This window comes from Protomyctophum bolini, assembly GCF_963924005.1.
Source record: "Protomyctophum bolini genome assembly, chromosome: 20".
Lineage (NCBI taxonomy): Eukaryota > Metazoa > Chordata > Actinopteri > Myctophiformes > Myctophidae > Protomyctophum > Protomyctophum bolini.
In genome coordinates this window covers 17,207,942-17,224,517 of record NC_137881.1, presented here as the reverse complement: position 1 = coordinate 17,224,517, position 16,576 = coordinate 17,207,942, and the positions used below count along the sequence as shown (strand labels likewise).

Sequence of the window (16,576 nt, the reverse complement as noted above, 5' to 3'; positions counted from 1 at the left end):
ACACACACACACACACACACACACACACACACACACACACACACAGCTCTACCTCTTCCTCTTCAGACTCCCGTAGCACTTGCCGTAGTACTTGACCTAGCCTCGACCTCCTACAGGCGTATGAAAAGTCTCAACTCATGTATCTTAGACAGCATTTTTATGTAGACTTAGAGAGCAGTTTATGTAGACTTATAGCATGTTATATAAACTGTATAGTTTTCATACATAGTTTCATTATATAGATTTTTCCACTGTTACGCTCTTAGCTTATGTATGATTTATGATGAACTACTTTGTATGTATTTGATGTATTACCTTTTATTCTTTGTTCTTGCTTAACCCATTCTGGGCGGGAACCCCTTTTGGTGTTAGCATTATGTTGTGCTTTAGCTATTGAAAAATAGCAGATCTACAAGCACGCCACCGAGTGGCGCACTACGAGCTTGTAGGTCTGCTATTTTTGAAAAATCGAAGAATGACTGACATAGAAACAGCTTTTTCAGAAAACTGTCAGGATGTAGAAGACATTTTTAGAATCTGTAAATTGTACCTCCTTTCAGATTAGCTCTATTGTCTTGCTTTATAATATAAATAATAATATCACTTATATCAATGATATAAGTGATATAATATCATCAAGCTCTCTCTCTCTCTCATCTCTCTCTCTCTCTCTCCCCCCTCTCTCTGCTTCTCTCCTCTGTGATGTTCCTGTATTGAGTGGACGAACATGATGGAACATGTTGCGTTGTGTGTTTTCTCAATTTCCCCAGGTGACCACAGGGAACAGAACCAAGCACTACGTGTCCTATCGACGTACCGACTTTGTCCAGATGAAGTTTCCCAAGTACGCTCTGCCAAAGGTAATCCTCCACAACCTGAAATAACCCAGAGTTCCTTCCTTGAAACAGAAATCAATTCAACAACGATTTTACCTTAAGAGTTTTCACCTTTACTTTTATTTTTTTTAAATCTCCAACATCCAATGTAGCCCATTAAAATGAGACTGCTGACTTCTAAGACTGAATTTATATTTCTCAGGGTTACATTTTTTATACTGTACTAGCAGTCAAAATGAGTACAAATTAAATACAGCTACTTAAAGTGCATGGACAATGCTGCTTTTTTATCGTTGGTTGGTTGAATTATCAGTTTTATCTGAGAATATTTGGTATTATTATGTCAATTTGACCCATAATAGTGAATCAAGTTTGAATTCAGTATAATTGATTATCCAGAATAAATGACTCTTTAATTTGATTTCCTAAAAGCTCAAAGTGACAGTAATGTTTAAGAAGCAACGTGGGCCCATATAAAATCATAAATTCTCGTAGAACGATGTGTAGGCCTACTGTACGTGAACACACACGAATCCACTCCCATTTGTATTCCTAATTGTTTATGAAATAACCCCACAATGAACCCACTCATTATGGGTTCATTATGGGGTTATACGTACTGTACATACGTGAGTTCATATGCATGATGTTTAATGTCAAAGACAATGCGTGAAAAGTAATTGTGCAATCGAAACATTCGTTGAGGAGGTAGCCAATTCTTGGCTGCTTAAGCCTCCATGGGATTGAAAAAGAACCGACTTTTCAGCGACGTCTGACAAATTTCACCTGAGGAAATATGCCATATTGCTCAACAAAACATATCACATTTCAGCACAGTATAGATGACATATTGCTCATGTTTATTCTGTGGAAACTTCTATAATACAGATCCTGGCCTCCAGAGCAGAATCTGTATCGGCAATAAAATATTAAAGACTAACATCTGCAACCTGCGTAAAGTCACACCACGTTGAGGGAGCACAGCGGGGGCTCTCAGCGAGCAGGAACCTCTGCTGTCAGGGTAATCTGCTCAGGGGAACATTTTAGTGTGACACTGTCTGGAGTGCTGTTGAATTGCATTGATTGAATACGGACTCTGGGGGGGGGGGGGCTGGGGGGCTCATGTATTTTTCAACCTGCAGCAACCCAGAAGGAAGGAAGAGAGAGAGAGCCTCAGAGACAATCGCTGTCATTGGCACTTTATCCTAAAGAGGACATATTGTGTGTCTGGGAAAAGTGAGTGTAGTGAAGGGTTAGTGTTCTACAATTACTCTGAACCACCTAGCCAGCCGTCACTTTAGAGCGGTCTGGAACACTTCAGGTCCTTGGTGATCATGAGGGAAGGTGAAAGAGATGGAGTTACACACACACACACACACACACACACACACACACACACACACACACACACACACACACACACACAGGAAATTGCTCTTCTTTCTACAGTATAAGGAGAGAGGATCAATGTCATTAGGTGTGGCAGGTACTGTAGGTGGTGGAGAAGATTGTGTGTTTGTGCGTGCGTGCGTGCACACTCCTAGTTAATTCTTTGTCTGGCAGTAAAGGGTATATGTACAGTAGGTAAGCCTTGCCATTTTCACCAAATACGGATATCTTCATTTCCGGTATCCCGGGCTCGGAGACCGTCATTGTAAGGAACGGCTTATGTTAGCAATAGCTCACAATGTTTATCTTTTGCCAGAAACGTTAACATGTCGGGAGCGATGCGATGTAAAATCACAAATCACATCCGAACATCCGGATGGATGATGATCACCACGGACAGCGCTCGTGGTTTCAGAGATAACAGCCAAAGAAGATTCTACTTTTAATGAGACCCTATGGGGTTGCACGCGCATGTAACCTGATGCGTATAGCAACCGCGAAACTCATCATATTTGATATAAAGCTTTATGTTGTATGGGATATATACAGCTGGTTTAAGAGAAAGTACGGGATATCTAGTACCTGGTATGCAAAGTTAAGGTACTTGTTATTTGCTTTTTCCGGCTATACATGTCTGTCTTAGTTTGGCGAGCAAATAGGTCACTAGTCACATTGATTGCTTCTTAGGACAAAAGACAGATTGAGAGAGAGAGAGGGATTGAGAAGGAGAAATGTCACTCGTATTTAGAAAGATGGCAAGACAGAGAGTGAGTGAAAGGTTGAGTGAAACGCAAATAGCAAAGGGAAAGGAGAGGCGTGTGTGTGTGTGTGTGTGTGTGGGGGGGGGGGAGGGATAGGCTAGAAGCAGTGGTTTTCAACCTGTCCTTTATCATATCAAGGTCCACTATTTATTCTCCAAGTTATGTTTGTTGTAGTTAGTCAATAGTTAGAAAATGGCATCTTGTGGTAGTACTGACAGAAACATCTAAGTATTTGTCTTAATTTCATGGTGTGACATGTGTACAGTACAGCTGACTGATCAGACATGCTTTTGTAACCGCGCGGTTTCGTAAATGAAGCTCTCGGGCCTCCCCCACCTCTATCCCTCTCCATTCCGCTTGGTCACTGCGATACTATACTTGCCGTTTGCGCCAGCTGAGATTGGGTCAGGGAAAGGTAGAAAGGGTTGAATGTAGGCTGTGTGTCCAGCGGACCATGCAGCATCCAACAAGGCCAGGCCATTTTACCCTGTGAGACAAGATCTCAGCGGGGCATGCGGTGGTCTCCCTACCCCCTGACAGTGATGAATGGAAGGCACAGAGGCAACATATAAGAGTGCTGGTTAAGATTCCTTTGCATATTTTATACTCAGGCTGCAGCCCACCCCCCAAAAGGAAGATTCACTCAAGACCAGGAAAGAGGTTTTTTTTTGTGTTTTTATAAATTCTCACTCGTCGAACTTGGGTGTGTGCATGTGCAACAACAGCAAAATGTGTTGTCTCTGCTTGCTTATACCTCAACATGCCCCATCTCTGCACCTGCAGCTTTGGTGAAAAATAAACACCTTGAAATCTGTACATTACATTAAGTATGAGCGGCTATGGGCGGCTGTGGCTCAGGAGGTAGAGCAGGTCGTCCAATGATCCCTGGGTTGGCGGTTCGAATCCCGGCTCCTCCTGTCCCTGTCGAAGTGTCCTTGGGCAAGACATTGAACCCTACATTGCCTCCAATGAGTCGGTCGGTGTGAGCTCGCCACCATTGGTGTGTGAATGTGGGAAGTGAGGACGCTGGTGTCGACTGTTCGCCGCTTCACCTCCCAATGTATGAATGAATGAACCATTGTAAAGCGCTTTGAGCACTTGGAAAAGCGCTATAAAAATGCAATTCATTATTATTAAGTATAGTGGGCCACAGAGAACACAAACAAAGCACTGCTCTTAGAGGACACTAGTCTCCATAACCATAACTGATATTACAGTACTTGGACAAACAGCAATGGCCTCTGTTGTGATCAAACATTCAAAGGCGTGCGTCTTTTCAGAATCAACCCTCTTTTGTGCATCGATTTCTTGTTTGCACACTGAGCGTACATATATAATAAAGGCTTTGTTCAGCCTCCTGTCATTATAATCCTGTTATTCAACATTCAAGCATATGTTGTTTGCTCACGGTGTGTGTGTGTGTGTGTGTGTGTGTGTGTGTGTGTGTGTGTGTGTGTGTGTGTGTGTGTGTGTGTGTGTGTGTGTGTGTGTGTGTGTGTGTGTGTGTGTGTGTGTGTGTGTGTGTGTGTGTGTGTGTGTGTGTGTGTGTGTGTGTGTGTGTGTGTGTGTGTTCGTTCTCTGGTTTTAAGCTGCGCACAGCTGGCTTCAGCCACCTCGCATTCAAAGACGAGGTTGAATGTGGGATCCTCATTATAAAAAAAGGCCTATATGGGATAGTAGTGTGTGTGCAGAAGCCAGAAGGTATTGTGTGCCTCTGTATTTGAGCGTGCGCTTAATTTGTGTGATCATAGATCAGTCTGTATGCATGCATACATGTACTATACAGTACAACACTACATAAGAGTGTTTAGTCCTGAATATACATGACTCTGCTACTGCTAGTCAACACAGGATTTCATTTTAGCCACAAGGCACCATGCAGGTGGGTGGATGAAGATTGTACATTTCCCACACGCTCCCACATTTCACGCGCAGCATACACTCACATAATTATTCAAACCCAAGGTACAGTTCAGCAACTCCCACATCCTCCCAATCCATCTTAATTCACGTCCCCCGTCTCAATGTATTTAAATTGAGAGAACATCATTTTCCATTTGATGTTTTGTCAGCCAAGCCTGGTTAAACACAGTGTACCGTATATACATCCTTCGGCAGCTTTCTCCCGCCTGTTTTAGTATTCATGAATAGAATGGCTTCAGGTGTTTGGCCTTAAAATCACCAATGGCTCACTTTCCCATTGACCACCGTCCACTAGCATCTCAGTACCATAGCCTGGCTATGAGTTTGTTCCATTAGAATTCATGGTTGGAATTGTTGTTTTCACAGAAACCGAGTAGAATCAACAATCGCGACATTCCAAGAGGATTTCTAAATGTATTGACCCTGGCCTTAATAGGCAAACACATTTTTGTGTAATTGGAAAAAAAAGACTTAATTCAAGCACTTTGCAGCAAGGGCAAGGGCGTACTAGTGTCAATGAGTTGATGGCTTTATCTTCAAATGTTATGTTAATGTAATCAGTAAGACTCACAGAGAAAGTGCTGAGTCGGGGCCCCATGCGCCACCGTCACACAGCGCTTTTAATTGAGCGATGAAGTCATTTGCATCGGGAAGTCACAGCTTGTGACGCACATGCCCTAACGACGAGACTCCGTCGGTGCGAAAAGCTGTTTTGAAGTCTCACCTAATCCCATTTCCTGTATCGCCACTTTCCCCTTTTCATCCATTTTATTTCTCATTTCTTCTCCTTTTATCAAGGTATAGGTATAGTTTGCACAACTCCAAACAGTCTCAAACTTCTTGAGCATTCTCACCGGGTGCGCGGTCGGGTAAATAACTTTTTAACAGAAATTTCTCTAAAAGGAAAAACCAGCACTCACAGAACTCATGTTTTAAGGCACTCTTAATTTATTTAAATGTTGACATGTCTCAACAACGCTCAGACAACGCTGATGAAGGCTTGAACGCCGAAACACGACAGCATACCATGTCAACATTTAAAATAAATTAAGAGTGCCTTAAAACATGAGACCCGTGAGTGCTGGTTTTCTCTTTTAGAGAAATGTACTGTCATTTCTTCTCCTCCCCTATTCTTCAAACTTAACCCTGGTCTTCCTCCTCCCCGTTACCCACTTGTCTCTCCCAGGACGTCCAGATAGTGAGCACGGACGAGGGCCAGGTGTTCCTGGCGCTCCAGGAGTGGCACCAGACGGACACGTACAACCTGTACCAGTCGGACCCCCAGGGGGTGTACTACTCTGTGGCGCTGGAGAATGTACGCAGCACCAAGCAGCCCGAGGAGAGCGTCCTCATCGACATCCTGGAGGTGAGATATTTAACCCATTTAGGCCTGACGTAAAAAACAGTTTTCTGAAAACAGTTTTCTGAAAAACCTTATGTTTTTCTGTATCAGTGGTGCTCAATATTTCATGTCAAGGACCCCAAAAATGATATGTAATATGCCTCCACCCCCCCCCCCCCCCCCATCTGAAAATATGTTGTTCTAGGAACCCCCCCAGAAGCAAAGATATGAGTTAAAAACGTTCATAGCGCGGCTCTCGCTGCCACGCTATGAACGTTTTAAACTCAGATCTGCTATTTTTCAATAGGCTTAATGATTCATCTTTTTTAAATAATAACTACAAGGTTAAAGCCAACACAAAAAAAGGATTGGCCAACCCAAGATAGGCCAACCCAAAAAAGTCGTCGCAATCAGTCGGTTGGATTAGTTATGATGTTTCCATACGTCGTACAGTCTGAATGTATTAACCATGCAAAGCATCATTAAAACAAAGTTAATGGACAACGGTGTACTTGAATCTGTAGTGCACATTATGACATCTTTATTGTTCCAATATTCAATATTAATCTTCTATAATAGTCTGGCCTCCATCAATGGTACTCCTTGTGTATTGTCAGTTACAGTACAAACTATTAAAATATAGGATCAATAAATTATGCAACATGAATCGATGCCTTATGAATAATACATGGTAATGAGGTTGAACATCGGTGTGTTCTATTGTGTGTGCTAAGTGTTCTATTAAAATGTCAAGCCTGTTGGGTATTTCACCTGCACTTTTTGACAACTGGAGCCAAATCACAACTCAAGCTCTTTATATAAGTGGATACAATTTAAGAAAACAACTACTGAATAGGACGTGTGGGATATATTGATTTTTCCCCCCCCTCTGGATGTGAATCACAAACATCGTTTACCTTGAGGATGTTTGACAGTGCGCAGTGCGCGCTCACAGGCACATGAATCCATCCGCCTGCACCAACCCTGCATTGATAAAGTAAAATACAACTCACGCTATAACGAGGGAGCTGTCTGTCACAGCGACACACACACACTGCGCCGCAACGCAGCAGAGTCCCCACGTGTCACCAGCTCACCACCACCATGGTTAACTGTAGTTAGATGTAATAGTGCCTAGAGAGAGTTGGCATTTATTTTTATTTTTTCCGGGGAAAAGGGGGGGGAGTAGGGACGGCTGTCGTTCTATCTGAATAGATACGCATTCACACAGTGTTGTTTTTGTCGACTAAAACTAAGACGAAAGATGTTCGTCGACTACCTTTTTCCACTGACAAAAACTACATGGAAACAACATGAAAACTTAGTCATGATGACTAAAACTAAGACTAAATTATTGACAATTTTGTCAACAAATAAAAACTAGACTAAAATGTTAGGAAGGGACTAGTGGACAAGAGATCCAGTATCAGTCATTTTACACTTGGTTGCATCTACAGCGCGACACGTTGTGGGCTTGTAGATCAGCTATTTTCAGCAAGTGTAAAAACAGACGTACGACGTCGTCATGGCCCGCCAAAATACATTTTAGTCAACTAAATCAACTGTAGATGTAGTCGACTAAAATCCTATGACATTTAGTCGAATAAAACTAGGCTATAACACTAAGACATTCCAGGTGACTAAAATGTGACTAAAACGAAATGAAAACTATTCACGAGACTATGACTAAAACTACACTGCGTCCACATTGGATAAGTCACGCTGAGCTATATCATGTTTTCCAACATTTGGCATTCTTGTCAGTGTGGTTTCTATGCGAACACATAGGCCTACTGTTCAAGGTTTCGGTGGTCAAGAGTGTTTTGGCGAGGTCTCCACTCTCCAAGGAGCTGGTCAGATGACTTTTTTACAGTATGTTAAATGTAATGGAAAGTAAAAGTTTTCTCTATCTTTCTTACTGTTTATATTAACCTTCAAATAGCACATGACTGGGGGTTGATACCAGTGGTGTAGTGTCTGAAATATTGTTTTGGCATGAAAGCATTGTAAACCCTGTTTCTAAAGGGGCTATAATTATGCACATCTGCATGTTTTAATTGTGTGTCTGCACGCCTTGCGCACATGCACGCAAATGTGCGTTCATGTGCGCGTCGTATGGGGCGTCCCCCTCCACACTCTTAAAAGTGCCACTATATAACACTGGTTGATACATAGAGTATAGATTATCAAAGAGGCATTCATCATTACCCCAGATATATACTGTATAGCCGTAGCCGAACCCATGGTTGCATATTTATTATGATTATCGCATACAGTACAGTATCCCCATAGCCATTCACAAAAATGAGAGGTGGATCTCCCCAAGACAACAAACTGGGAATCATGAACTGTGCAGAGGGACTTGGATCAGGACAGGGAATTCGCTCCTGGCATAACTTGCCATTATTATGTAACCCAATATGAACCGCTCATGGCAGCTCTTTAACCCAATATGAACCGCTCATGGCAGCTCTTTAACCCAATATGAACCGCTCATGGCAGCTCTTTAACCCAATATGAACCGCTCATGGCAGCTCTTTAACCCAATATGAACCGCTCATGGCAGCTCTTTAACCCAATATGAACCGCTCATGGCAGCTCTTTAACCCAATATGAACCGCACATGGCAGCTCTTTAACCCAATATGAACCGCTCATGGCAGCTCTTTAACCCAATATGAACCGCTCATGGCAGCTCTTTAACCCAACATGAACCGCACATGGCAGCTCTTTAACCCAATATGAACCGCTCATGGCAGCTCTTTAACCCAATATGAACCGCTCATGGCAGCTCTTTAACCCAATATGAACCGCTCATGGCAGCTCTTTAACCCAATATGAACCCCTAATGGAGTCATGGCAGCTCTTTAACCCAATATGAACCGCTCATGGCAGCTCTTTAACCCAATATGAACCGCTCATGGCAGCTCTTTAACCCAATATGAACCCCTAATGGAGTCATGGCAGCTCTTTAACCCAATATGAACCGCTCATGGCAGCTCTTTAACCTAATATGAACCGCTCATGGCAGCTCTTTTCTTATCTTTTCTTCATTTTTCCTCTCTTTGTTTTAGTTCCCCAGATAAGCGCAAATTAAGGCTGGGCATGATTCTGAACTTAACTGACATGGAAGTAAAAAAAAACTAAAACTAAAAAGCAAGACAACTAATTTACATCCTATACCCGCTTAGGGATTCCAGGTTCTAACCATACCCATGTCATTATTCATCGTTAACCTGCCAATCTTTCATGTCCTCTTCCAGGTGCGCGGCGTCAAGGGCGTGTTCCTGGCCAACCAGAAGGTCGACGGCAAAGTGACGACGCTGATCACCTACAACAAAGGCCGGGACTGGGAGCCACTGGCGCCGCCGACCACCGACATGAACGGCAAGCCGGTCAGCTGCAAAGCGGTAAGGGAGGGATATCGGATCATTCCTCAAGTCATATATTTTATTTTTCACCTTTCTTTAACGTGGCCCGTTATGTGAGGGAAGTTATTATTGTGCTGTAGGGTGAGCGGTTCTCTGTCTGGTCAAAGACGCGGTGTCTTTGACCAGTGTTAGATGGCAAAGAGGTATGAGTCACATGTTGGATATTCACACATGATAACATTACCTCACAGACCTTTTAGACACAGTAGACATGGATATCTCGTCTTCTCTCTGGTAATTATTAAGAAAGTAATTTGCCATGGGCTGAGATGCAGTTGCGCACGTACATGCACACGCACGCACAGTCGCACACGCTCACGCACACACACACACTGCACACGCTTACATTGAGTCACGCTGAAATAATGAGCCCTTTTATCTGGCAGCCTCGTCTATTATGAACCATAATGACAGTCTTGCAACTATGACTGTGCAATTATGTTGTAATAATTCATCTTCTGTTTTTTGTTGCTTATTGTTCTTATCTATTCTGCACCATAATTATCAGGTATACGCAATGACCTCTCTGTGATTTCATGGTGTCTCTGTTGAGCCTGATGGGCGCTTTCCACATTATAAGGTTCTGGTTATAGTGAAACGTGTTTTACAACATAATTGTGAGACATAAAATCACGACTTTTGATTTGATTTTGGATGAATTATTATTCATTATTATATTGTCCAGCAGCGCTTGCATCATGGGCATTAGAGACCGACACAGGAGTGGATTCCATCTCACTCCCCCTAAAAATGACTTCTACTCCCATCCTGCTGCCCTTTCCTTGTTTTGTTATAATTAATAAATTAGTCATTAGGAATTAAAGGCAATGGATTTCATGTTCTTTTTTAAAATATATTCCTGTGTTTCATGCAGTTTTTTTAACCCCTATCTGACAATATGTTGCTCCAGGGTCCTCCCAGAAGACAATATGTTGCTCCAGGGTCCTCCCAGAAGACAATATGTTGCTCCAGGGTCCTCCCGGAAGCAACGATTTGAGTTCGCACTGAAAGAATATATATTCAAAGATTTGCGCCACATTTTCACGATTTTCCAAAAATAGTAATGGGGATTAATAAAAACAAATATCCTCAGCCTCTAATAGACATGTCATTATCCTGTCTCATACCTCTCCAAAGCAAAGAGATACTGTATAGTCAGATGCTACGTGCTTTGTGCCATCCCACTATGGCTATAGAGTAGACAAACCCTGCCAAAACGACTGTATCACGTTGCCACCTTGAAGGGAAAGCGGGCATGAAGAATGTGCCTCGCAATAGAGGTTAGTAATCATGCCTAAATGAAGCCATGTGTTGCAGATTAATGCCAGCAATCATGCCTTTAATCTAGTGCCTAATAGCGTCGCAAAGTCGTTTGAGATATTTCTTCCTTCTTTTTTCTCTCCCCCCTCCTCCGTCATTCAACCCCATGCTGTGATTTATTGTTTGTGCGTAAGAAGGCACAGGCCGTTTGATTCAATGCACGTGCATGGGCATACCATCTGCACTGTTGCTAGGTGTTACTAGGGCAGACAGAGAAGAGCCACAAAGAAGAATAAGTACTGACGGAGGCAAGTTAATCTGAGCGTTCATCTGACTCTAAAACAGATATGTTGCACCTGCCATGTGGTGTAAAGTATGTATGCTAAGTATGCTAAGTATGCTACTTAAAGGGGCATTCCACTAATTTTCAACATTTCACTATGTCATTAATATACCTTAGAGCTGTTGTCTGTTGGTCCAACCTAAATTTGCTAAAGCATCTTTTTTTGAAAAAAAACTAAAAACAAACATGATATGCTGAGTCACCGTGCTGCATCTGTGATGTTCCTTTTTACTGACACCAAGTTTAAAATAACAATTGAGTGCACGGAATATCAATACGAAGCAACTGAAAAACATGTTATTTCAATGGTAGTGGATGGAGAGAGGATTTTTGTCCAACCACGAAACGGCAACCAATGGGTGCGAAGAGGGGCACAACCACGGGCGGGACTTGACAAAGGGTGAAGACGTTAGTTGCTGCTAGTTACTTTGTAGATTTTGATTATTACTAAACAAAACACACGATCCACTTCAGCCACCTCACATTGTGAGCTTGTAGATCGGCTATTTTCAAATATATTTATTTATTTATATAATATACATTTTGAACTTGTGAAATGGGACATTCTGGTACAAAGTATATTTTGATGCCGGTACTTTTGTACTTTTACTCAAGTACATTTTGAAATGCGTGAACCGAATCGAGATCCTCTGAGGCTGTCGTGGCTATGAAATGGTCTCTCTCTCTCTCTCTCTCTCTCTCTCTCTCTCTCTCTCTCTCATTATCTTTCTCGTTATCTTAGCCTGACTGCCACCTGCACCTTCACCTGCGCTGGGCCGACAACCCCTATGTGTCCGGCACGGTCCACACCAAAGACTCTGCCCCGGGGCTTATTATGGGTGCCGGTGAGTTCTCACAACAACACGGTAACATTACTAAGAACAAGCCAAAAACACTGTCTTATTCATGTCTTCCTCTTGTCCTATTATGATGATTATGAGATGCTCACTTGTGATTAGAATAGAAATGTAATACAAACATGGGGATGGAAACACTGCCCTCACCAACATATCTGGTTCTATATCGCTATATCGCTCTGATCCTTGTTTTTACCTCGACTGTGACCTTTTTAACACGCAGCGCGCCCGGTGTTAAATTAATCGCCTAGCCTGCCAGACACGTACATAGCTATGTTATCCAGGGGTTTATAATTTATATTCTTTAATCCATGTTTTGATCCGATCGTATCGTTAGCCACCGTTTGTTAGCACAACAGTCCAAGTGGGCCATTTTAAATCAGTAGTAAATGCACTCAGAGAATACTGTTTTCCTATTATGTTATTATGACAGAAGATTGTTAAAAGTCATTCTTTAAGAAAGTCAATGTGAAACGGCTACACAGTGAGGAAAAATAGAAGTCTTTGTCTCTAGTCATCTAGGCACCAGCGATTCTAGGTCTTCCCAGGGAAGGGAGCTTCAAAGCCTTCAAAACAAAAGCCCTTTTGGTGTAGGTGTCGATCTGTATCAGTGAACATTCTCTGAAATAAATAAGGACTGTCTTTGAGCTGAAACAACAACCTCTTGTGAGCCTTGTCTAGTTTAACATTACATACTCAAGTAGTTTTGAATATGCTATATGATTCCACAAGAACAACAACCGGTCAGGACACCACACACAGCATTTTGTCATTGTAACACGCGGTTACAGATATTTGGCTCCTCAAAATAAGTTACGCGTGATAAAAGCTTGGCAATGCACGATTTAATGCTGGCAGCAAGACGGTTAAAACTGAAAGTGAATAATCCTGTTTTCATATTCTCTCTCTCTCTGTCTTTCAGGTAACCTTGGCTCCCAGCTGGTGGAGTATAAGGAGGAGATGTACATCACGTCAGACTGTGGCAAGACTTGGAGACAAGTGAGTCATCCACTTTCATTTTCACTTTTCATTTTAACTGGCGGTCCGTCCGTGTTAATGTTAAGTGTTTTCTGCAGTTTGATGTCAAATTCGGTGTTAAGACTCACTTTGTAAAACTGCACAGTTTTGTAGTTTTGTTTTTTACACAGTTGTGTCAGTTTTATTCAATCACTCAATGCCAGGTCCTCCTCAGCCAATTTTCCAAATGACCACATTAGTTACAAAGTGGCTTCGATTAAGTTAGATAGATACTTTGCTAAGTGACTTATTATGCTTAACTCAATCGTAACTCAAGTTGGAGTCTGCCCAACATTATCTGTTCCACTTCCATCAGGTGTTTTTACTGTTGGCAGGTTTTTGAGGAGGAGCACCACATACTATTCCTGGACCACGGTGGGGTCATTGTCGCCATCAAGGACACCTCGATACCCCTCAAAATACTCAAGTAAGACCGCCACTCGAAAGACAGGAGTACTTAGTTTAGACTAGTCATTGATTAGACCAGTCAAACCCTCACCTTAAACCTATAACCTCCCACGGGGCAGGACACCTAAATCTAACCTTAACCAGCCGAGATGCAGTCATCCGTCCAAAGCGACATTAACATCACTCAACCTTTACAGGCCCACAAAGACCTTGCAAATCTACGTTTCACACTCGGCGAGATCTTATCTCGACTGCCTTATCAGATAAGAAATAAATAACGGGAAATGGAAGATAAGGAAGAGGGAGCTTATCTTCAGCCTGAATCAAGTGACCTTTCACAGGTGGTGCCAATCTCACACTGATCATCGTCCTTTAGTGCTCTCTGTTCCCTTATAACCCGAGCTGAACTCAATGACTCCCCCGGCCGCCATCTCTCTGGAGAGGACGACGTGCAGCAAAGAGATTCGAACCCAGGCCGGCTGCAGGAAGGACATTTTAACCCATTATTTTTACACAATATTTTTTCACACGAGCGAAATCTCGGGATTCGTGCTCGCAAACCGCCTTTGCCAACATGAGATCTCTCGCGATCCAGCCATCGTTAGCCTCCGGTGGCTCCCATGGTGTGTAGTATAGTCGAATATCCAAAATCTCCTCGTGCAGAAAGGGCCCTTGTTTGATTTCAGATGCCGACACAACAGTGTACAAATTGTAGGGAAAAGCTAAAATACAAACAAAAAAAGTATCCACTCTCCCTGTCCTCAAGTGCACTTGTGTCTCTCAGAGATAATTAGCGTACAGCTCCCGGTGGTGAACGAGTTGAACGAGTGCCATCAACAGAGTGCTGCCCTTTGCACGTCCACTCGACAATCCGAACTACATAACAGGGCCAGAGAGTGACCCGTAAAGGGTCTTGTGTGCACGCCCACTCAAACGATTACATCCATCCCCGCATGCGTTTAATATCTGCTCATTCAAAGTCAAATGACAAACAAGCCTCTAGGCATCCTTATCAATTGCTTTTGACCAAAGCTAACACTGGGTGCATGGGAAATAAGAAGCCGTGATCAAACATAGCACACAGTGGACACAGTTAGTTTTATGTGCATTTGTCATAATAGCTCTACTTTAAACAAGTTTATTTGTTTTTGCTCAATTTGACAAAACGGCGTGCGTGCATTGTACAACACATGTAATTACTTAAGACGTGTTTGTGCTGCTCGATCTGCATTATCGACGCAGTTCGTGTCTAATAATAATTAGAATAATCGACTGAGACTCAGTCAGAGGTGCAAATGCGAGTGAGTCTGTCGGTGTTCATCGATTTTGTACAGTAAGAATGCGTGTGCACGTGCGCGTCTATACTCTATGTGCGCAAAAGGTCTATACGTCGCCACTGTTTGAGATGATATATTGGCCATCGCTGCCTCTGGGAGAAGGAGGTTGTTACTTTCACACATATTGACAGAACTGTCATTATGTTTTACACCAGGCTAAATTCCCGTCGTAATATGAATGATTGTGTTAACCCATTTTGGGGCGCGAACCCCTTTTGGTGTTTTAAACATTATGTTATACTTTAGCTATTGAAAAATAGCAGATCTACAAGCTCATAGCACGGCACCGAGTGCCACGCTATGAGCTTGTAGGTCTGCTATTTTTGAAAAATTGTGAAAATGTGGTGCAAATCTTTGAATTCCTTCAGAGCGAACGTTTTTAACTCAAAGGGCGGTCCCTGGAAACACATATTTTCAGATAGGTGGTCGGCGGCCAAATACATGAAAATGTATGAGAACCACTGACATAGAAACATGGGGTTTTTACAGTAATTTAGAAGGCATTTGTAGACTCGTCCTCAGGTCAAAATGGGTTTTGAAGAGGCAGAAAGCAAGATAGAAACGTCAGCTCCAATTCTGAAGCCTCGGACCACTCGTCCATGCCGCAGCGCAGATGTTTGCTCTGAACATCTGATTAGCGGCGCTGCGGTTCCTCGTTATCACATGGTAGGACTCAAGGCCAGCGGCGCTGCAGCTCTGCACGGCTCCATTCTACATTGATCCACCCTCTCCACATCACACAGCCTCAGACTCCAGTGGCCGTGTCAAAAAGCTGATGGGCAGCGATTGCCGCTGTGATGTACAACCAACCTGCAGGACTCACACTGAGTCCTGCAGGCTAAATAAGTTGAGTGATGCTTAACAAATTAAAACCGGGGAATGCATCATGTGTCATTTTAGATTTTGGTGTTGGCTCAGACGAAAAAGTGAAGCGTTGGCTCTTCAAAAATAGAAGATACAGTACAAGCTCACAAGGCATCACTTCGTGCCGTGCTGCGAGCTTGTATACATCTGCTGTTTTGTTTTGGAACATTTTTGCATATGAAAATGTTTGAGGACTTCTGACTTTATAGACCACATTTCTAGAATCGTTCTCGGCTCCTAATGGGCTAAAGTGTTGGGCTAAAAGTGGTAGAACCTCGGGGGGGGGGGCTCAAGTTGCCAACGGTTGTGTGACGTATAGTTTCCTTTCTCTGTTCCAGGTTCAGTGTTGATGACGGGCGAACGTGGAGCGTCCATAACTTCACCAGCACCTCCGTGTTCGTCGACGGGCTCCTGAGTGAGCCAGGAGATGAGACGCTGGTCATGACGTGAGTATGACGTTTGTGCACGCAGGCACGCACGCACACACACACACACACACACAAACACACACACACACACACACACACACACACACACACACACACACACACACACACGTCACACACACACACACACACACACACACACAGAGACAGACAGACACGCAGCATGGTGTCCTCATCATCCAATGTCTCTATCCGCAAGTTAACTGGAGCCAGACGAGTCACTTCATCTCACAGCTCAGAGATAAGATCTGCCTCTGGCTGGAAGCTGGTGAGAAGGTCAGGAGATGGACGCGAGGACCAAACCCACTGCAAGCAACATACAGTAGGACTATACTGTACATTGTGTAGAAGAAGGACACACAC

At 43.1% G+C, this 16,576-nt stretch overlaps 1 protein-coding gene across 9 annotated transcripts in view; it reads left to right on the top strand.

The window, feature by feature from the left end:
• sorcs2 (sortilin-related VPS10 domain containing receptor 2) overlaps positions 1-16,576 on the top strand; it is a gene marked incomplete at its 3' end in the record, with an annotated part of 211,857 nt that overhangs the window by 179,317 nt on the left and 15,964 nt on the right. For all 9 annotated transcript variants that reach the window (XM_080792105.1, XM_080792104.1, XM_080792103.1 and 6 more), the window contains exons 8-14: positions 771-860; positions 6,096-6,275; positions 9,514-9,660; positions 12,027-12,129; positions 13,064-13,140; positions 13,494-13,585; positions 16,106-16,213. In XM_080792105.1, coding sequence (XP_080648231.1) covers positions 771-860; positions 6,096-6,275; positions 9,514-9,660; positions 12,027-12,129; positions 13,064-13,140; positions 13,494-13,585; positions 16,106-16,213 — 797 coding nt within the window. The remainder of the gene's footprint in view (positions 1-770; positions 861-6,095; positions 6,276-9,513; positions 9,661-12,026; positions 12,130-13,063; positions 13,141-13,493; positions 13,586-16,105; positions 16,214-16,576) is intronic.